This window comes from Nomascus leucogenys, chromosome 4 (genome assembly GCF_006542625.1).
Source record: "Nomascus leucogenys isolate Asia chromosome 4, Asia_NLE_v1, whole genome shotgun sequence".
Taxonomy (NCBI): Eukaryota; Metazoa; Chordata; class Mammalia; order Primates; family Hylobatidae; genus Nomascus; species Nomascus leucogenys.
In genome coordinates, this window is record NC_044384.1 from 139,343,805 (window position 1) to 139,360,468 (window position 16,664).

Below are 16,664 nucleotides of genomic sequence, written 5' to 3' on the forward strand. Positions count from 1 at the left end.
TCAAACCCCATATTCCCCAAAGCATGTCATTCCCAGTACTTTCTCTCAAGATTTTTGTTTAGTCTATTGTTTTCCCCAGTGTTCAGGCAGCAGTGTTTATGTTTTTCTGTAAATGTTTTCTAACACCCCCACACACCAAGCAGCAGCTTTACCACTGCGTGAGGTCCAGATTAAGTGAAAAAACAAGGCTTTTGAGAATATATTCCAGGGAGTCAACAGACAGATCAATTTTTCATGAATGAAGTCCATTCTGTTTCTTCTCGCATTGGTATTAAAAATCTGGGCATTATTTTCAAGCCTGCTGCTTCTCTGTGAAGAATGGAAACAGGGTAAGTTAAAAACCACAAATCGATGTTCTTACTGAGACCAGATATTTTGCTAGAATTAGCACTCCCTAGATTTCTGAAAACCTTATGTTAGTTTTCAGAGTTCTAAAAAGCTTTATTTTGACAGTTGTTGCCAGTTTTTTAGTGTATTTTGCAAACAGATAAAATTTTGAACATTTTTATTCCATTTTTGCTGATGTCACTACACCATAACCTTTTTATTATACTATTCATACCATATAATTTATTCATTTTACTATTATTATTACTTAGTCACAACAGTTCCCAATATTGAAAATGAAGGACAATAAAATTCTGGCAATTTTAATCAAGAGCATAATGGATTGAACCACGTAAAACTGACATTTTCGAAACTGAAAAAAAAATTATAGCTACAGTGGCACGTTGTATTTTTCAAAAATGCATTTCCAAAAACTGTAGTTTTCTAAAAATATATATTCCATCCCACGAGATCTTTTTATAATGTAACATTGGTATTCCTCCACTGAGAGGTGAAGTCTATGTTCCCTCTGCTAGAGCTGAGGCAAACCTTTGTAACCGCCTTAACTAATAAATACAGTGCAGGCGGATCACGAGGTCAGGAGAGCGAGACCATCCTGGCTAAGACGGTGAAACCCCATCTCCACTAAAAATACAAAAAAAATTAGCCGGGCGTGGTGGCGGGCACCTGCATTCCCAGCTACTGGGGAAGCTGAGTTAGGAGAATGGCGTGAACCTGGGAGGCGGAGCTTGCAGTGAGCCAGGATCGCGCCACCGCACTCCAGCTTGCAGCCTGGGCGACAGAGCGAGACTCCGTCTCAAAAAAAAAAAAAAAAGAACACCTCACACAAGTGACAGCCTCTGTTTTAAGGACTAACTTAGTAAAAAACAAACAAACAAACAAACAAAAACACATAGCTTTTCATAAATGGATCTTAGACAGTACTCTTGTCTCTCTTGCAAAAAAAAAAAAAGAGTGCATTATGGAAATGTTTCCTTACAAACCCTAGGACTTTTGTAATAAGGATGTTCTGTACTCACACGGCCTTACTTCTTGGCCCCATTCAAAAAAGAAAATTAACTAAAGGTATTAATTAACCTCTGGTGAAATTGAGAGCCATAGAAAAAGGAAAGGGTTAGCCATCTGGTTTCCTACAATCAGGTTAATTTGTCACCAAATTTAGAGACTCTAGAGTTTGGAAATATTCCAGCGGAAGCTGTTTTATTTCCTTTCTGTTAAGCTTCAGTGACCAAGAGGAACCTCAGGCCCCCAGAATTAAATAAAAGCCCCTGTGTTCCACCAGCCCGGATCACTCACCTCTCTATTGGGCACTCAACCATGAAACTCCATTCCCTTATTTCTGTTCTCCTCCTCTTTGTGACTTTAATACCAAAAGGTAAGACGGTGAATGATTGTAGAAGTCTATTGGGACGCCTAGACCGGAGGAGGTCTACTGAGATAATTATACTGCGGCCATCCTAACTCAGACCCCAATTCACAGCCTTAGGAATTCAGAAATCCAACATGTTTATCTTCTTTGGTACTAATGAGGCCACAATTGAGAAGCAGGACAAGGAGTTCTTTCAACAGAAAATGGGGGTTCAAGAGCTCAGTAATTAGAAAATGGGGCTGAAATAGAGTTAGGGGTATAGAAGCTTTGATAGGTGATTTAAAGGTTAGTAAATAAAGCAAACAGGTATCATCAAGGCTTCACTCTCCAAAAAGGAGAGTGAAGATGAGAGTTCTTGGTTCAAACTCAGTAGTGAATGGAAGTGATGTGGAGTCTATTGGTGAGGAATATTTGTGAAGGGTAGCAGTTAAGCAAATAAGACAGAGTTCAAAAAGAAAATTTTGCATCAAATCATAACAGACCAATAGAAATTTGGAAGCAAGGGAATTTGGAAAAGAATAAACAGGGGCATGAAGCTTTAATGGCAAAATTTTACGCATAAGACAAATAATATAGAAAATACTTCAAGACTCTTACTTGCATCCTTAGGGTCCGTGATTCAGAAGTTTAAATATTGAAATGTAGAATCAAGCTGAAAAGGGAATATAGAATCAAACACCTTCAGGGTGTTTCATCCAGATCCTGGTAAGATATGATAAAATTATTATCTCCACTGTTAATAGTGGCATGTTCATATCCCTCAAAATAAAATGGGTGGTCAATGAACAAAGATCTCTTCCTCGCTTTATCTCTCAACTTATATTGTAGATTTAGGGGGTACATGTGCAGGTTTTTTATGTTGGTATATTTTGTGATGTGAGGTTTGGGGCATGATGGTGATCCCATCACTCAGGTAGTGAGCATAGTACCAAATACTCAGATTTCAATACTTGTTTCCCTCCCTCCCCACTCTAGTAGTCTCCAATGTCCCATCTTTATGTCCATGACTATCCAATGTTTAGCTCCCACTTATAAGTGAGAACATGCAGTATTTGGTTTTCTATTTCTACATTAATTTGCTTGGGATCACATCCTCCAGCTGCATCCGTGTTGCTACAAAGGATATGATTTTGTTCTTTTTTAGGGCTGCATAGTATTCCATGGTGTATATGTACCACATTTTCTTTATCCATTCCACCATTGATGAGCACCTGAGTTGATTCTTTGTCTTTAGTATTGTGAGTAGTTCTGTGATGAACATAGGAGGGCAGGTATGTTTTGGGTAGAATTATTTATTTTCTTTTGGACAATATATCCAGTAATGGAATTGCTGGGTGGAATGGTAGCTCTGTTTTAGGTTCTTTGAGAAATCTTCAGACTGCTTTCCACAGTGGCTGAACTAATTTACAGTCCCACCAACAGTGTATAAGCATTCCTTTTCTCCACAGCCTCATCTGCCTTTCTGTAATTTTTTGGCTTTTTAATAATAGCCATTCTCACTGGGGTAACATAGTTCTCACTGTGGTCTTTATTTGCATTTCTCTAGTGATTAGTGATGTTGAGCTATTTTTCATGTTTGCTGGCTGCTTCTATGTCTTCTTTTGAGAAGAGTCTGTTCATGTTTTTCATGTTTTTTCCCCACTTTATTTGTTTTTTGCTTGTTGATTTAAATTCCCTGTAGATTCCGGATATTAAATTTTTGTCAGATGCATAGTTAGCAAATATTTTCTCCCATTCTGTTGTTTTCTGTTTACCCTGTTAATAGTTTCTTTTTCTCTGCAGAAGCTCTTTAGTTTAATTCGGCTCTACTTGTCAACTTTTGTTTTTGTTGCAATTGCTTTTGAGTACTTAGTCATAAATTATTCCCCAAGGCCAATATCTAGAATGGTGTTTCTTAGGTTTTCTTCTAGAATTCTTATAGTTTGAGGTCTTACATTTAAATATTTAATCCATCGTGAGTTAATTTTTTGTATATGGTGAAAGATAGGCATCCAGTTTTATTCTTCTGCTTATGGCTGGCCAGCTATCTCAGCACAATTTATTGAAAAGGGAGTCCTTTTCCCATTGCTTATTTTTGTCAACTTTGTCAAAGAGCAGATGGTTATAAATGTGCAGCTTTATTTCTGGGTTCTCTATTCTGTTCCAGTGGTTCATGTGTCTGCTTTTGTACCAGTCCCATGCCATGTTAGTTACTGTAGCCTTATAGTATAATTTGAAGTCAAGTAGGATGATGCCTCCAGTGTTATTCTTTTTGCTTAGGATTATTTTGGTTGTCTGAGTTCTTTTACGGTTTCATATGAATTTTAGAATAGTTTTTTCTATTCTGTGAAAAATGTCATTGGTAGTTTGATAGGAATAGCACTGAATCTATAAATTGCTTTGGGCAGTATGGCCATTTTCACGATATTGATTCTTCCAATCCACAGCAGGGAATATTTTTCTATTTGTGTCATCTGTTATTTCTTTCAGTAGTGATTTGTAGTGTCACTTGTAGAGATCTTTCACCTCCTTGGTTAAATGTATTCATGGGTATTTAATTTTTTGTGTGGCTATTGTAAATGGGATTGCATTCTTGACTTGGCCCTCGGGTTAAACATTATTGGTGTATAGAAAGGCTTGTACAAGGATCTTGTACATTGATTTTGCATCCTGAAACTTTACTAAAGTGGTCTATCAGTTCCAGGAGGCTTTGAAAGAATTTTTATGGTTTCTTAAGTGTAGAATAATATCATCAATAAAAAGAGGTAATTTGATTTCTTCTTTTCCTGTTTGGATGCCTTTTATTTCAAAAGGCTAATTGCTTTGGCTCATATTTCCAGTACTATGTTGATTAGGATGGTGAGAGAGGGCACTCTTGTTTTGTTCCAGTTCTGAGATTCTTTTAAGTGCAATCAAAGCTACTCAATTGTTTGATCTTTACCTAATCTGTGGACATGCTGACATCCACCTCACATATGATTGCCTCCTTCTGAAGGAGTTTATGCAATTCTCATTTGGTTCTCATCTTTGGTCAGAAGATACAAAGGTCAGAAGATACAAATAGAGGTCAGATACACTTGTAGTGACATCTGATGTGAAATTATATGATGGTAATAATTTCAAATTAAAATAAAATTTAGTGGCAATTGTTTTTATTTTAGATAATAAAACCCATGTACAGATAAAGAATGTGATTTTACTCAGATCACATAAGTAGTAGCAACATTGCAGCTAAAAGCAAATCTCTTTAATCTGGGTCAATGTTTTTAATCAATCCATAGGTATAGATATGCATACAAAAATGGTAACTCTGATTTCTGTCAGACTTTTTTCTCAAAATCTTCTTATTATATATTGAGGAAACTCAGGAGGTTTTCTGCTATATGTGACAACATGGATGAACCTGGAGGACATTATGCTAAATGAAATAAGCCAGTCACAGAAGATAAATACTGCATGATTCCACTTATATGAGGTACCTAAAATAGTCAAACTCATGGAAACGGGTAGCAGAATTGTGGTTTCCAGGGACTGGGGAGGGAGGAGGAAATAGGGAGTTGCTATTTAATGAGTAAAAGTTTTCAGTTTTATTAGATGAATAAGCTCTAAATATCAACTGTAAAATATTATATCTATAGCACTTAAAAATTTCTTAAGAAGGTAGATCTCACTTTAAGTGTTCTGACCACAATAAAATAAAAGATGAAGAACAAGAGGTTATTTGAGGTTGAAAGCTGAGTTAATCTCCCCACAAATACGACAAGAATCTTTCAGAGGCCTGCCTTTCAAGCTGTGACATCTTTCTGCAGGAATAGAAATATCAGCCCTTCTTTGTTCCTTCCAAATCAGTTATACCAGGAAGAAGGATTAAATGAAGGCCCTATAATTCTGCACAGGAGGGAATCACTTTTGAATAGCCAGGTTTCTTGTGATCAGAGGATATTAAAACCATATGTAAAGGTCAAAATGCCTAACTTGTGCATATTGAGATGTTCTTGGTCACATTATGAAGTGGAACCCAGAACACTCAGGTCGAAAAATAGGAATTTCATTATCAGTTGTGTATGGTCTCTTAGTACTAAATAGTTAATTGCCGAGCTGTCTATACAATTTAATAATACTGCATTCCAAAAATTCTGATCTTAATCTATGGTGTGACTGTTGGGCATGTAGAATTTATCAGGTGTCTGGAAGCATTCTGATAATCTTAGAAATTTTATAAGTCCTATATAACTTGTACCTCATAAAATTTCTTTTAAGAAAAATTGAGTGGCTAGATCATGAAGAGTTTTGTTAAAGACATTTTTACCCCCAAAAAATCCAATTAAGTAAAAAAAGTTATTGTTTGCACGAAAAAATTTCTCCAAAGAAACTACATAATCTGAAATATTAGTTTATCAGCTTAAGGTCTGATGAATATTAAGTTATAGCTACTTGAATATATGTTTTTATGTATCCTTATATTTTTTCAAAAAAGAATGCATGGTATCCTATAAAAAATTGGAATAGTTCATATACATTTATATATACACACAAACATACATATGTATGCAGGGAATATAAGTCTAAAGAGGTTAGAATGGCATAAATCTTGGATTGCTGCATTAGCTCTCTGAGAATTAAGAAAATTCTAGCATTCTTCTTACACCGACTGTGGAGAATAACATAATATCTAAATACACGACATTGGACAGAAGCAGAAGACAGCTTGAACTCACATTATGTAGAGAAAAGGAAACTGCGCTTCTATTTTTTGATTGATAAAGTTCCAGGAAGAGCCTGTTCCATTTAAATCCTCCATATCACCGCCCCCCGCAAAAAACTTAAAAGTTACTGACTCAATGAGTTCTAATGCTAGGAAAGTTATATCCTTTTAGAAAGGAGATGAATGCTCTATTAAGGGTCTTTTCCAGTGTGACTCTAAGTTCTTCTCACTGCATCCACAGAAATTAATGTTGTGTTTTAATATGAAGTGAACACCTAAATTGTTTCTTTTTCCAAAAGCACTTATTAAATATGCATCCTTTCCTCAACTGCCATGTGATATAAACATTATAACATATTAATGTGAAATAAATTCTAAAGTGTATTAGAGAGTGCCTCTCTTCTTTTGCTCTATATGTATATACTTCTGTCAATAAGTCTGAAAATAAATGTGAATATCTGGGAAGAAATTTCCTTCCTCATGAATGAGGAATATGAATCTGAATATGAATTAAGTAATTTAATCTTCTCTTTTTGAGTTAAACTAGTGCCCTTGGCATGACGATATGTCACAGTCATCGGTAAAAAGGGAGATTATAACTCTTTGCCTTCATGCTCAAAGCATACCTCTTTAAATTAAGCTTCCCACGTAGCAGGAAGCACATCACTGCTAGGATGAATTGTTCCACTCCTTTTGAGTGAAGCAAGGGACATTTCCCAAATAGAGGAATTGGCACTATCTTAGGCTACATGCTGTGTCAGTAGGCTGAACTTTACAGTACAGTGGGTTACGCATCCTACTGAGAGGAAGTTCACTCTTTTGGCTTCAGCTGAAGATTCACATTCCACCTCATTTTTCATGGGATGCCTCTAAGTTCACATGCATAGGCCTCCTTGATGCCACACTCTGCCTCTTACTATATCTTTCCTAGTACTAATAACCCCTGATTTTAGCTGCATTTAAAAAGTCTGACAATGTTGCCAGATGTTAAATGTATGGATGAAGTTATCAGGGAAAAGACCAACAGCTAGCAACAGGTCTCCTATGCTTCTGAGCATGAAGCCTGTCTTCTGTGTAGACAATGCAGTTGAACCAGTGCCTTCCACAACTGGCTGGGGAGACTTCAGGTCTCTCTCTGAAAGGCAGCCACTTTCTCTTCCACAATAGTCTTGGAAAAAAGAGAGAATACTACAAGATATTACCCAACTCCCCCATCATGATACTCTCTTGCTGCACAGAAACCCTGAGTTTATGAACTGCTAGTCTGATAATAGAGTATAATACCTGAGTTCACTATGTTGAAGCTCCTAACAAAAGTGGAAGACAATCTTGCACAGGTTATGAGTGCTCAGTTCCAAAAGGCTGCATTGGTTTTTCTGGCTATGGATCTATCTCTACAGAGTAGAGAAACAATAATGATAGCCTAGTTTAAATACTAAACAATAACAAACAACAACAAAAAGATTGAGAGCTGAAAAGGCCACCAAACTCTTTCTCATGTACAGAAGCAAAGAAGCCAGAGGTAGTATATTACAGGACAGTAAAAACAAAATAACACCCAGGTGTGTTAACAGGATGGTTCAGGAACTAATGTCTGTTAATGAACATCAGCAAAAGTGTTTTTCTTATATAACATCTGCGGTGATATACAGTAGGAAAGATAAACTATGGTTGTGCTGAGAAGGCAAGAGAAATGATAGTAAGCATAGAGAAAACTACTGAATTACAGCACACCCTTAGCCATATGCTTCTCAACAACCAGAAGAATTAACAGAACATGTGGATACTCTTAAGGGAAAATACTTTTTAGCTCTGTGAGTAATTCTCTCCAGGTGTCTGTCTGTCTGTCTATCTATCTATCTATCTATCTATCATCTATCTATCATCTATCTATCTATTCATTCCTCCATCTATCTATGAAGTATTGAGCAACATAGGAAAGGTATTTCTTACATAGTCCTGAAATGAGGAAATTAGTTTAGATAAAATCTAAAGGATTGATAGGCTTTCTATGAAAGGAGATGAAGATATGAACGTGCACCATTTGATAGGGATGATGTATGCACAGATGGGAATTTGGAGGGACAGATACTTCCTTTGAAACTGTTTCTTAGTGGCGCCATTGTTGGTGTTTGGTGCAAGACAATTCCTTTGGTGAAAAATTTAGCAATGCTGTGCTATCTGCCAAATACAAAAGACACTTTCCCTAGGCATGGTGGCAAGAACAAATGGTCCCATACATTTCAAAATGTACTGCTCCAGGGGAGGACAATCCGTTTAAAGGATTTTAGAAATCGGCCTATTTCCTTCAAGGTGTATGTAATCTACAATCTTGGCTCCCTTCCCATAAAAAGGCACTATTTCTGTCTACGGGTCTGATCCTTTCATATAGACAATGTTTTCTTTCCTATCCCAAAGCCATTCTTCTGGGGGTTTATTGTTTTATGTATATTTTCGATAGTGAATTAATGATGTTCTTAAATCTCTTCCTGTGCAGGAAAGACTGGCGTTATTCCAGGACAAAAACAGTGTATTGCTTTGAAAGGGGTGTGCAGAGACAAACTATGCAGCACACTAGATGATACCATTGGTAAATGTAATGAAGAAAAAAAATGTTGTAGAAGGTGGTGGATACTTGAGCCCTATCCAACTCCGGTTCCCAAAGGAAAATCTCCGTAGGTGGGAGCAAACGTTAAGCCCTTTGAACTCCAGAATGGATGGATAAATTTTGCAGACTCCTGTTTAACCCAATTTCTTATTCTCCCTTGACTGGAAATAAATGTCCTAATCCCATGTGTACTGACTGCCTCCTGGAGCATTTCTTCTTGATGCACATGCAAGCCTCTTAAGAACTATAAGAATAAAGTAGATAACAGAAGAATCTCATACCCTACAGGTATTTATAAAAAATATAAGTTTCTAAAAAAAAGATAAAAATGTTAAATATGTAAAACAATAAGAATATGAAGTATCAGTAGGCAGGGTTCGATTATTTGAAGTGCAATGTCAACCTTCTTCCTCATCCAGTTCTGAACAAATATCATTTTCATTACTAACAGAGACCTACTTAGATAATATGGGTTAAAGCCTGCTAATCATGTGACCTTGCTAGCATTGCACCTGAGAATTAGGCACATTACCATTCCAGTCATTCCAGCACTTGAAGCAGGTCTCCCCTCTACTGCCCCCTGCCCCTAGAGAAATAGAAAAGAAGACCTGCTTTCTACAAGTAGGCTCACTAGGAGGAGCTGTAGAGCTGAAGAGTTGCTAACTCAGCATGCCTGGTTAGTTCTTTCCAAACTCTCCATCAGATAACTCCATTTTCTGGGGCCAAGAAAATTAAAGGGCAGGGAGGATACCAGGAGTATGACATGGCGTGAGTGCCACAAAGATGGAAAACATCTAGAATGAGGCCTAATTACCCCACAAACAAAATTCAAGAGTTTGTATTTTTTTAACCACAAAGCTTATAGTCAATGAATCAGGGAGGATGGGTTATCTACCTATGCAGAGGAGATGTCAGGACTCTATTAAAGTAACTCTAATCGCATCTTCATGGATCTGTTTCTTCAATACTAGTCATTGCTTTTTCTGTGTCTTCTCAGAATCACTCATGAACAGCATATTATTCTGAGATCAGATTCTAAGCTAATCCCAGAATAATACACTAATATAATTTTTACCATATACATTTTACAGATAGCTGAAAATTTACATCTTCTCTTCTTTCTCATCTTAAGTTACATGCCACTACACTATCGAGTGTAGCACATTAGAGATTCTTTGATAATTAAATGACATTAAGAGACTTTAAAAGTCATAAACACTCTCTTATATTAAAACGCTAAAAAAGAAAAATTTCCCACATTTGAATATAAACAAGAAGTCTCCTTATAAAATTTCTAGGCATAAATTGAAGTTCAAAGATTGAATCTCTTCAACCTCTATGTTAAAGCCCAAAGACATTAGAATCCAAATGAATTACTGCCTGAAATGAAATTATCTTCCCCTTGTTAAGTCCAAATTTTTCTATTAAATGTAACCAAAAAAAAAAAAATCATCACTCATTTCTTATTCTCCATCTTTGTGAATTAGTGAAAGTTTCTTCAGAGACTTGACATTGAATTAATATAACATCTCAACTCACTGAAGCAAAAAGAACATTTTTTTTTTTTTGAGACGGAGTCTCGCTCTGTCACCCAGGCTGGAGTGCAGTGGCGCGATCTCAGCTCACTGCAAGCTCCGCCTCCCGGGTTGCCGCCATTATCCTGCCTCAGCCTCCCAAGTAGCAGGGACTACAGGTGCCCGCCACCACGCCTGGCTAATTTTTTGTATTTTTAGTAGAGACGGGGTTTCACCGTCTTAGCCAGGATGGTCTCGATCTCCTGACCTCGTGATCAGCCCACCTCGGCCTCCCAAAGTGCTGGGATTACAGGTGTGAGCGACCGCGCCTGGCCAGAACATTTTTTATCTCTGAGCAAGAAGGAAAAACAGGTAAGGGAAATGAAAAAGATAAGGAACAAAAAGAATCAGTCCAGAAAATCTAATTTCTTTTTTTTTTTAAGTGAGAGAAAGTTTATTAAGAAAGTAAAGGAATAAAAGAATGGCTACTCCATAGGCAGGGGAGCCTCTAATTTCTAATTCTGATTGTTTTTATTAATTTTCTTTCTAATGATACTCTCGATTTTACCATACAATATTGGCCATTTAATAAAGAAGTTCAGGGACAGGCAATAAAATATAAAGTAGAGCAATGTCTCTGATCTCCAGCACTGTCAACATTTTGAGAAGAACAATTTGTTTTTGCTGTGGGTAGCTTTCCTATATATTGTAGGATGTTTAGCAGCCTCTCTTGCCTCTAAGACATTTCTCCCACCTGTGACCAAAATAAAAATAAATAAACAAACAAACAAAAAAAATCTCTACACATTACTAAAAGTCCTCTGAGGGCAACATTGTCCGTGGTTGAAGACCACTATAGTAAAGAAATCACCAGTTAAAGTTGAAATTAAATAGGAGTTAGAAAATTCACTCACATAGAGACCTTTGCCTGTAAACTTTCAAAAAGTAAAACAACTTCACATATAAAATAATAAATCAGAAAAGTCTTCTGACAATCCAAAGATGAATTATGTCTCTTTATCTGAAAGATATAGATCTAGAGATAACTCCTTTGGTTTTTTTACTGCTGTGCTAGTTGTTAGAAATACCTGACCATATCTTAACCACTGAGATTTTAGGGCAATATTGCTCGGATATCTCATCCAGACGTGCAGAAATCCACGTCTTAGGGACATTTAAAAGATTTCTGGGAAAAGGCTGTCTGTGCCTTTTGATAACAAGACTGGGTGAATTACATGCAATCTGTTGGAGTACTTGACTATATCTTCTGCAGAAGGCCATGTTTACTGTATACAGTGATAGGATTCCATGCATGAAACATATTATATTGATACTAATTTATGAGGGCATACTTGATAAACTCCAAAGGAGTTAATTTTATTGTTATATAAAGGCAAAGGCAGGCCGGACGCAGTGGCTCACACGTGTAATCCCAACACTTTGGGAGGCCAAGGTCAGGAGTTCAAGACCAGCCTGGCCAACATGGCAAAACCCCACCTCTACTAAAAATACAAAAATTAGCCAGGCATGGTGGTGGGTGCGTGTAATCCCAGCTACTCGGGAGGCTGGGGCAGGAGAATCGCTTGAACCCAGGAGGCAGAGGTTGCAGTGAGCCAAGATTGCGCCACTGCACTCAAGCCTGGGCGACAGAGCAAGACTCCATCTCAAAAAAAAAAAAAAAAAAAAAAGGCAAAGGCAATACGATATATCATGAAAGCTTGAGATACTCTCAGATCTTTGCCAGTTGTACATTTACAAGTTCGTTTTGTTCTTTCTATCTTTCTGGAAAATTTGATATGTTCGAGACAATAGAGTTTCCGAATAAATGGCAAGTCACAGAAATACTTGAAAATGGTCCAAGTAAAATGGATTTTACTATCATTAGAAAAAGATTGCAATTTCCATATTCAAATTACAAAATAAAATATTTTTGCTGCTGTAAGAACCATAGCTCATATAACCTTGAAAGGTTTTTATATTATATGTAAAGTAGTATGACATCCAGTGATAGACTGTGATGGGTTAAAGAGCAATACTATGAACAGTAAAGCAACTCTTAAATAACACAACAGTTTAATAACAAAAAAAGTGAATAATCACAATGACCCAACTACTTGAAAAAAAGAAGAAAAAGAAATCAAAGAACAAATGAAACAGGATATCTGTAAGATGGCTAAGTAGAAGGTCCCCAGCCTTCATCCACCCACAGAACACTGATTTGGCAACCATCTATGAATAAAATGTCTTTGTGGGAACATCAGGACCCAGTCAGGAGGTCATGACAATCCACTAGAGCCCAAGACCAAGGAAAACTGCTTTGAGAAGGCAGACCCATGCCCCTGGGATTAGGCTCACCAATCATAGACAGGCCGTGAACACAGAAACACCGCCATCTGCCTGTGGAAACTGCTGCAGCCCTGCTTACATGTGGTTCCAGATGCAGCCTCAAAAGTCATTCCCAAAAGTCATTCAGGAGCAGGTTGTTTAATTTCCATGTAATTGTGTGGTTTTTAGTGATTTTCCTAATATTTATTTCTATTTTTATTGGGATGTGGTGAGAGAGTGTGGTTGGTATAATTTCGAGTTTTTTGAATTTGCTGAATATTGTTTTATGGCCAATCACATGGTTGATTATTTAGAGTGTGTACCATGTGCAGATGAGAAGAATATATATTCTGTTGTTGGGTGGACTGTTCTGTAGATGTCTTTTAGGTCCATTTGGTCATATGTCGAGTTAGGGCCTAAATATCTTTGTTAGTTTTCTCTCTCAATGATCTGTCGAATGCTGTCAGTGAGATGTTGAAGTCTCCCACTATTACTGTGTGGTTATCTAAGTCTTTTTGTAGGTCTCTAATAACTTGTTTAATGAATTTGCACACATTTGTCTTGGGTGCATATATATTTAAGATAGCTAAGTCTTCTTGTTGAATTGAACCCTTTACCATTATGTAATGCCTTTCTTTGTCTATTTCTATCTTTGTTGGCTTAAAGTCTGTTTTGTCTGAAATTAGAATGGCAACCCCTGCTTTTTTGTTTCCCATTTGCTTGGGAGATCTTTCTTTGAGCCTTTACTTTGAGCCTATGAGTGATGGGTCTCACATGCGATGACACTGAAGACAGCATACAGTTGGGCTTGCTTCTTCATCCAACTTGCCACTTTGTGCCTTTTAAGTAGGGCATTTAGTCCATTTATATTCAAGGTTAATATTGCTACGTGTGGATTCGATCCTGTTATTATGTTTTTAGCTGGTTATTATGCAGACTTCATTGTGTATTGCTCTATAGTGTCAATATCTATGTAATTAATTGTGTTTTGTGGTGGCTGGTACTCTTTCATTTCCATATTTAGCACTCCCTTAAGGACCTCTGGTAACCCATGTCTGATGGTAACACATTTCCTTAGCATTTGCTTGTCTGAAAACGATTTTATTTCTCCTTTGCTTATTAAGTTTAGTTTAGATGGATATAAACTTCTTGGTTGGGATTTCTTGTCTTTAAGAATGCTGAATGTAGCCTCACAATCTCTTCTGGCATATAGAGTTTCAGCTTAACAGTCCACTGTTACCCTAATGGGATTCCCTTTGTGGGCTACCTGCTCCTTTTCTCTAGCTGCCTTTAATACTTTTTCTTTCATGTCGACCTTGGAGAATCTGATGACATATGTCTAAGGGATAGTTGTCTTGTGTAGTATCTTGCAGGGGTTCTCAGCATTTCCTGAATTTGAATCAACCTCTCTAGTGAGGTTGGGGAAATTTTTATGGGAGATATCCTCAAATATGTTTCCCAAGTTGTTTGCTTTCTCTCCCGCTCTTTCAGGGATGCCAGTGAGTCATATATCTGGTCGCTTTACATAATTCCATATTTCTCAGGGGTTTGTTCATTTTTTTGAATTCTTTTTTCTTTATTTTTGTCTAACTGAGCAAGTGTTCAATCTCTGAGATTCTTCCCTGACCATGGCCTTTTTCTTTATTATTATTATACTTTAAGTTCTACGGTACATGGGGTAAGAAGTGAATTAAAGATAAAATGGAAATGAAGCATAGAGACTATGATTTTCCTGAGCGGGAAAGGGAAAACCTAGGGCATTCATTATAAAAACAAACTAAATACAGCAAAGACAATTTTGTGTTTTGTTTTTAACATGGCAGGAACTTGAGGATATTGATAGACTTAAAGTAAGGAAAACAATGGATTTAGAAAGCTGGCAGCAACCGGGCACGTAGCTCACTGCTGTAATCCCAGCACTTTGGGAGGCAGAGGCAGAGGCAGGCAGATCACTTGACGCCAAGAGTTCAAGACCAGCCTGGCCGACATGGTGAAACCTCATCTCTACCAACAATACAAAAATTAGCTGGGTGTGGTGGCACACACCTGTAATCCCAGCTATGCGGGAGGCTGAGGCAGGAGATTCACTTGAACCTGGAAGTGGAGGTTGCAGTGAGCTGAGATCACGCCGCTGCCCTCCAGCCTGGGCGACAGTGAGACTCTGTCTCAAATAAATAAATAAATAAATAAGAAAAAGAAAACCGGCAGCAACAAGAAGAAAAATAGATAATTAATGCGTCAAAGTCCCCAAGGCTGTCAGTACTGCTGAAGGCAGGGAAGGAAGGTAAACAATGAATACTCGATTATAAATTGTTTATTGAAAATCTGGTGCCTTCCTGGAGAGTTTTGTGCAATAAAATGCAATAATTTCTAGGTCAAATTTAATTATCTAATGGTAAATTTCCTTCTTTCTTCTTCTACTGTGACAACTTATGTTTGATAGCTTGATAGCTGTCTAATTTTCTTCCTGGTGTTCTTTTAAGGAAAGTCATTGGTCAAAGCACTTTATCTTTCTTTGCTGAAGCCATCTGCAATCTAAGCCATCTTTCAGTGCTCATCTGGTACCTACTGGTCCACCCCCAGAATGCAATGAACCTTCCTCTGACCCTTCTTTGATATCCCTGATTGCCAGCCCATGGATTACACAATGTTCTTGGGCTTCCTGCACAGGATTCCAAGTCTGCCTCCTGGCTCCAAATCTCTTAGGTTGGTGCAAACGTAACTGCAATTTTTGCCATTGAAAGTAATGGCAAACACCGCAATTACGTTTGCACCAATCTATATCAGGCTGGCAAACAAATGTTCATAGAAAATATCAAGCAGTGAAAATTATGCCCTTAGTGTTCCATAAAGGATTTCAAATATTTGTTCTCATAAATTGTATTGCTTTCCAGTGTAAACTGTACTTCTAAAGCTTTGCTCGTGATCAAGAAAGAAATAATTCTCAGGTGAGAAAAATCAGTAAATTCTGGATTCTTGATCAGAGATGCTAATGATCCTCGGGCATTCTGGCTTCAGTAAATGGAATAGTCAGCAACAACCAGCACAATGACCCTAAGATCCCTCTTCGAGTTTCTAGCGTGCTGGCAGAGGCTTGTGCCCAGGCACCGCTGCCCCAGCAACTGAGGAGGAAGGATCTGAATGGAGGTTTAGGGAAAAACATCCCCAGAGCTTTCATGCCCCTCACTGGCCCTCCTTAGGCTAAGACTTGGGAAGTTTGCCTCTTCCAAGACCTCCCCATCCCTGACTCAAGATTGCATTTTCAAAGTCCCTAAAGGCAGGGAGGAACTGCTGAAATAATGTAACGACGTCTTCCATTCACTAACACTCTGAAGTATTATAGAAGTAGCACCAAGAAGAAGCCATGGCAGAAAGAGCACTTCCTTCTTGGTACTAAGAAAAGTTACTTCACCTGTAGTGAGACCATCTAGAAAGGAATGAAGGTCAAGTAAGACCAGGAATGTGCATGTACTTTGCAGGTTCTGAAGTTGATATTCTGGCCAGATGTGGTGGCTCACCCCTGTAATCCCAGCACTTTGGGAGGCCGAGGTTGGTGGATCACTTGAGGCCAGGAGTTCGAGAGCAGCCTGGCCAACATGGCAAGACCCTATTGCTACTAAAGATACAAAACTTAGCCAGGCATGGAGACGTGTGCCTGTAATCCCAGCTACTCGGGAGGCTGAGGCAAGAGAATCACTTGAACCCGGGAGGCACAGGTTGCAGTGAGCTAAGATTGCACCACTGCACTCCAGCCTGGGCGACAGTGTGAGATCCTGTCTCTAAATAAAAAATAAATAAATAAATAAAGTTTACTCA

The 16,664-nt window shown here is 37.8% G+C and overlaps 1 protein-coding gene across 1 annotated transcript; it reads left to right on the forward strand.

The window, feature by feature from the left end:
- Positions 1–1,665: 1,665 nt before the first annotated feature.
- On the forward strand, positions 1,666–9,080 carry DEFB130B (defensin beta 130B). The gene is made up of 2 exons (XM_003271451.1): positions 1,666–1,723; positions 8,899–9,080. Exons 1-2 carry the CDS (start codon positions 1,666–1,668, stop codon positions 9,078–9,080), a joined length of 240 nt encoding a protein of 79 aa, XP_003271499.1.
- The last annotated feature ends 7,584 nt before the right edge of the window (positions 9,081–16,664 follow it).

What these genes read in the sequence shown, in the direction of transcription:
- DEFB130B (XM_003271451.1), top strand. Translation starts at nt 1,666, where the DNA reads ATGAAACTCCATTCCCTTATTTCTGTTCTCCTCCTCTTTGTGACTTTA. An exon ending in TGTGACTTTAATACCAAAAG is followed by an intron (nt 1,724 to 8,898) that starts GTAAGACGGTGA and finishes CTTCCTGTGCAG; the next exon opens with GAAAGACTGGCGTTATTCCA.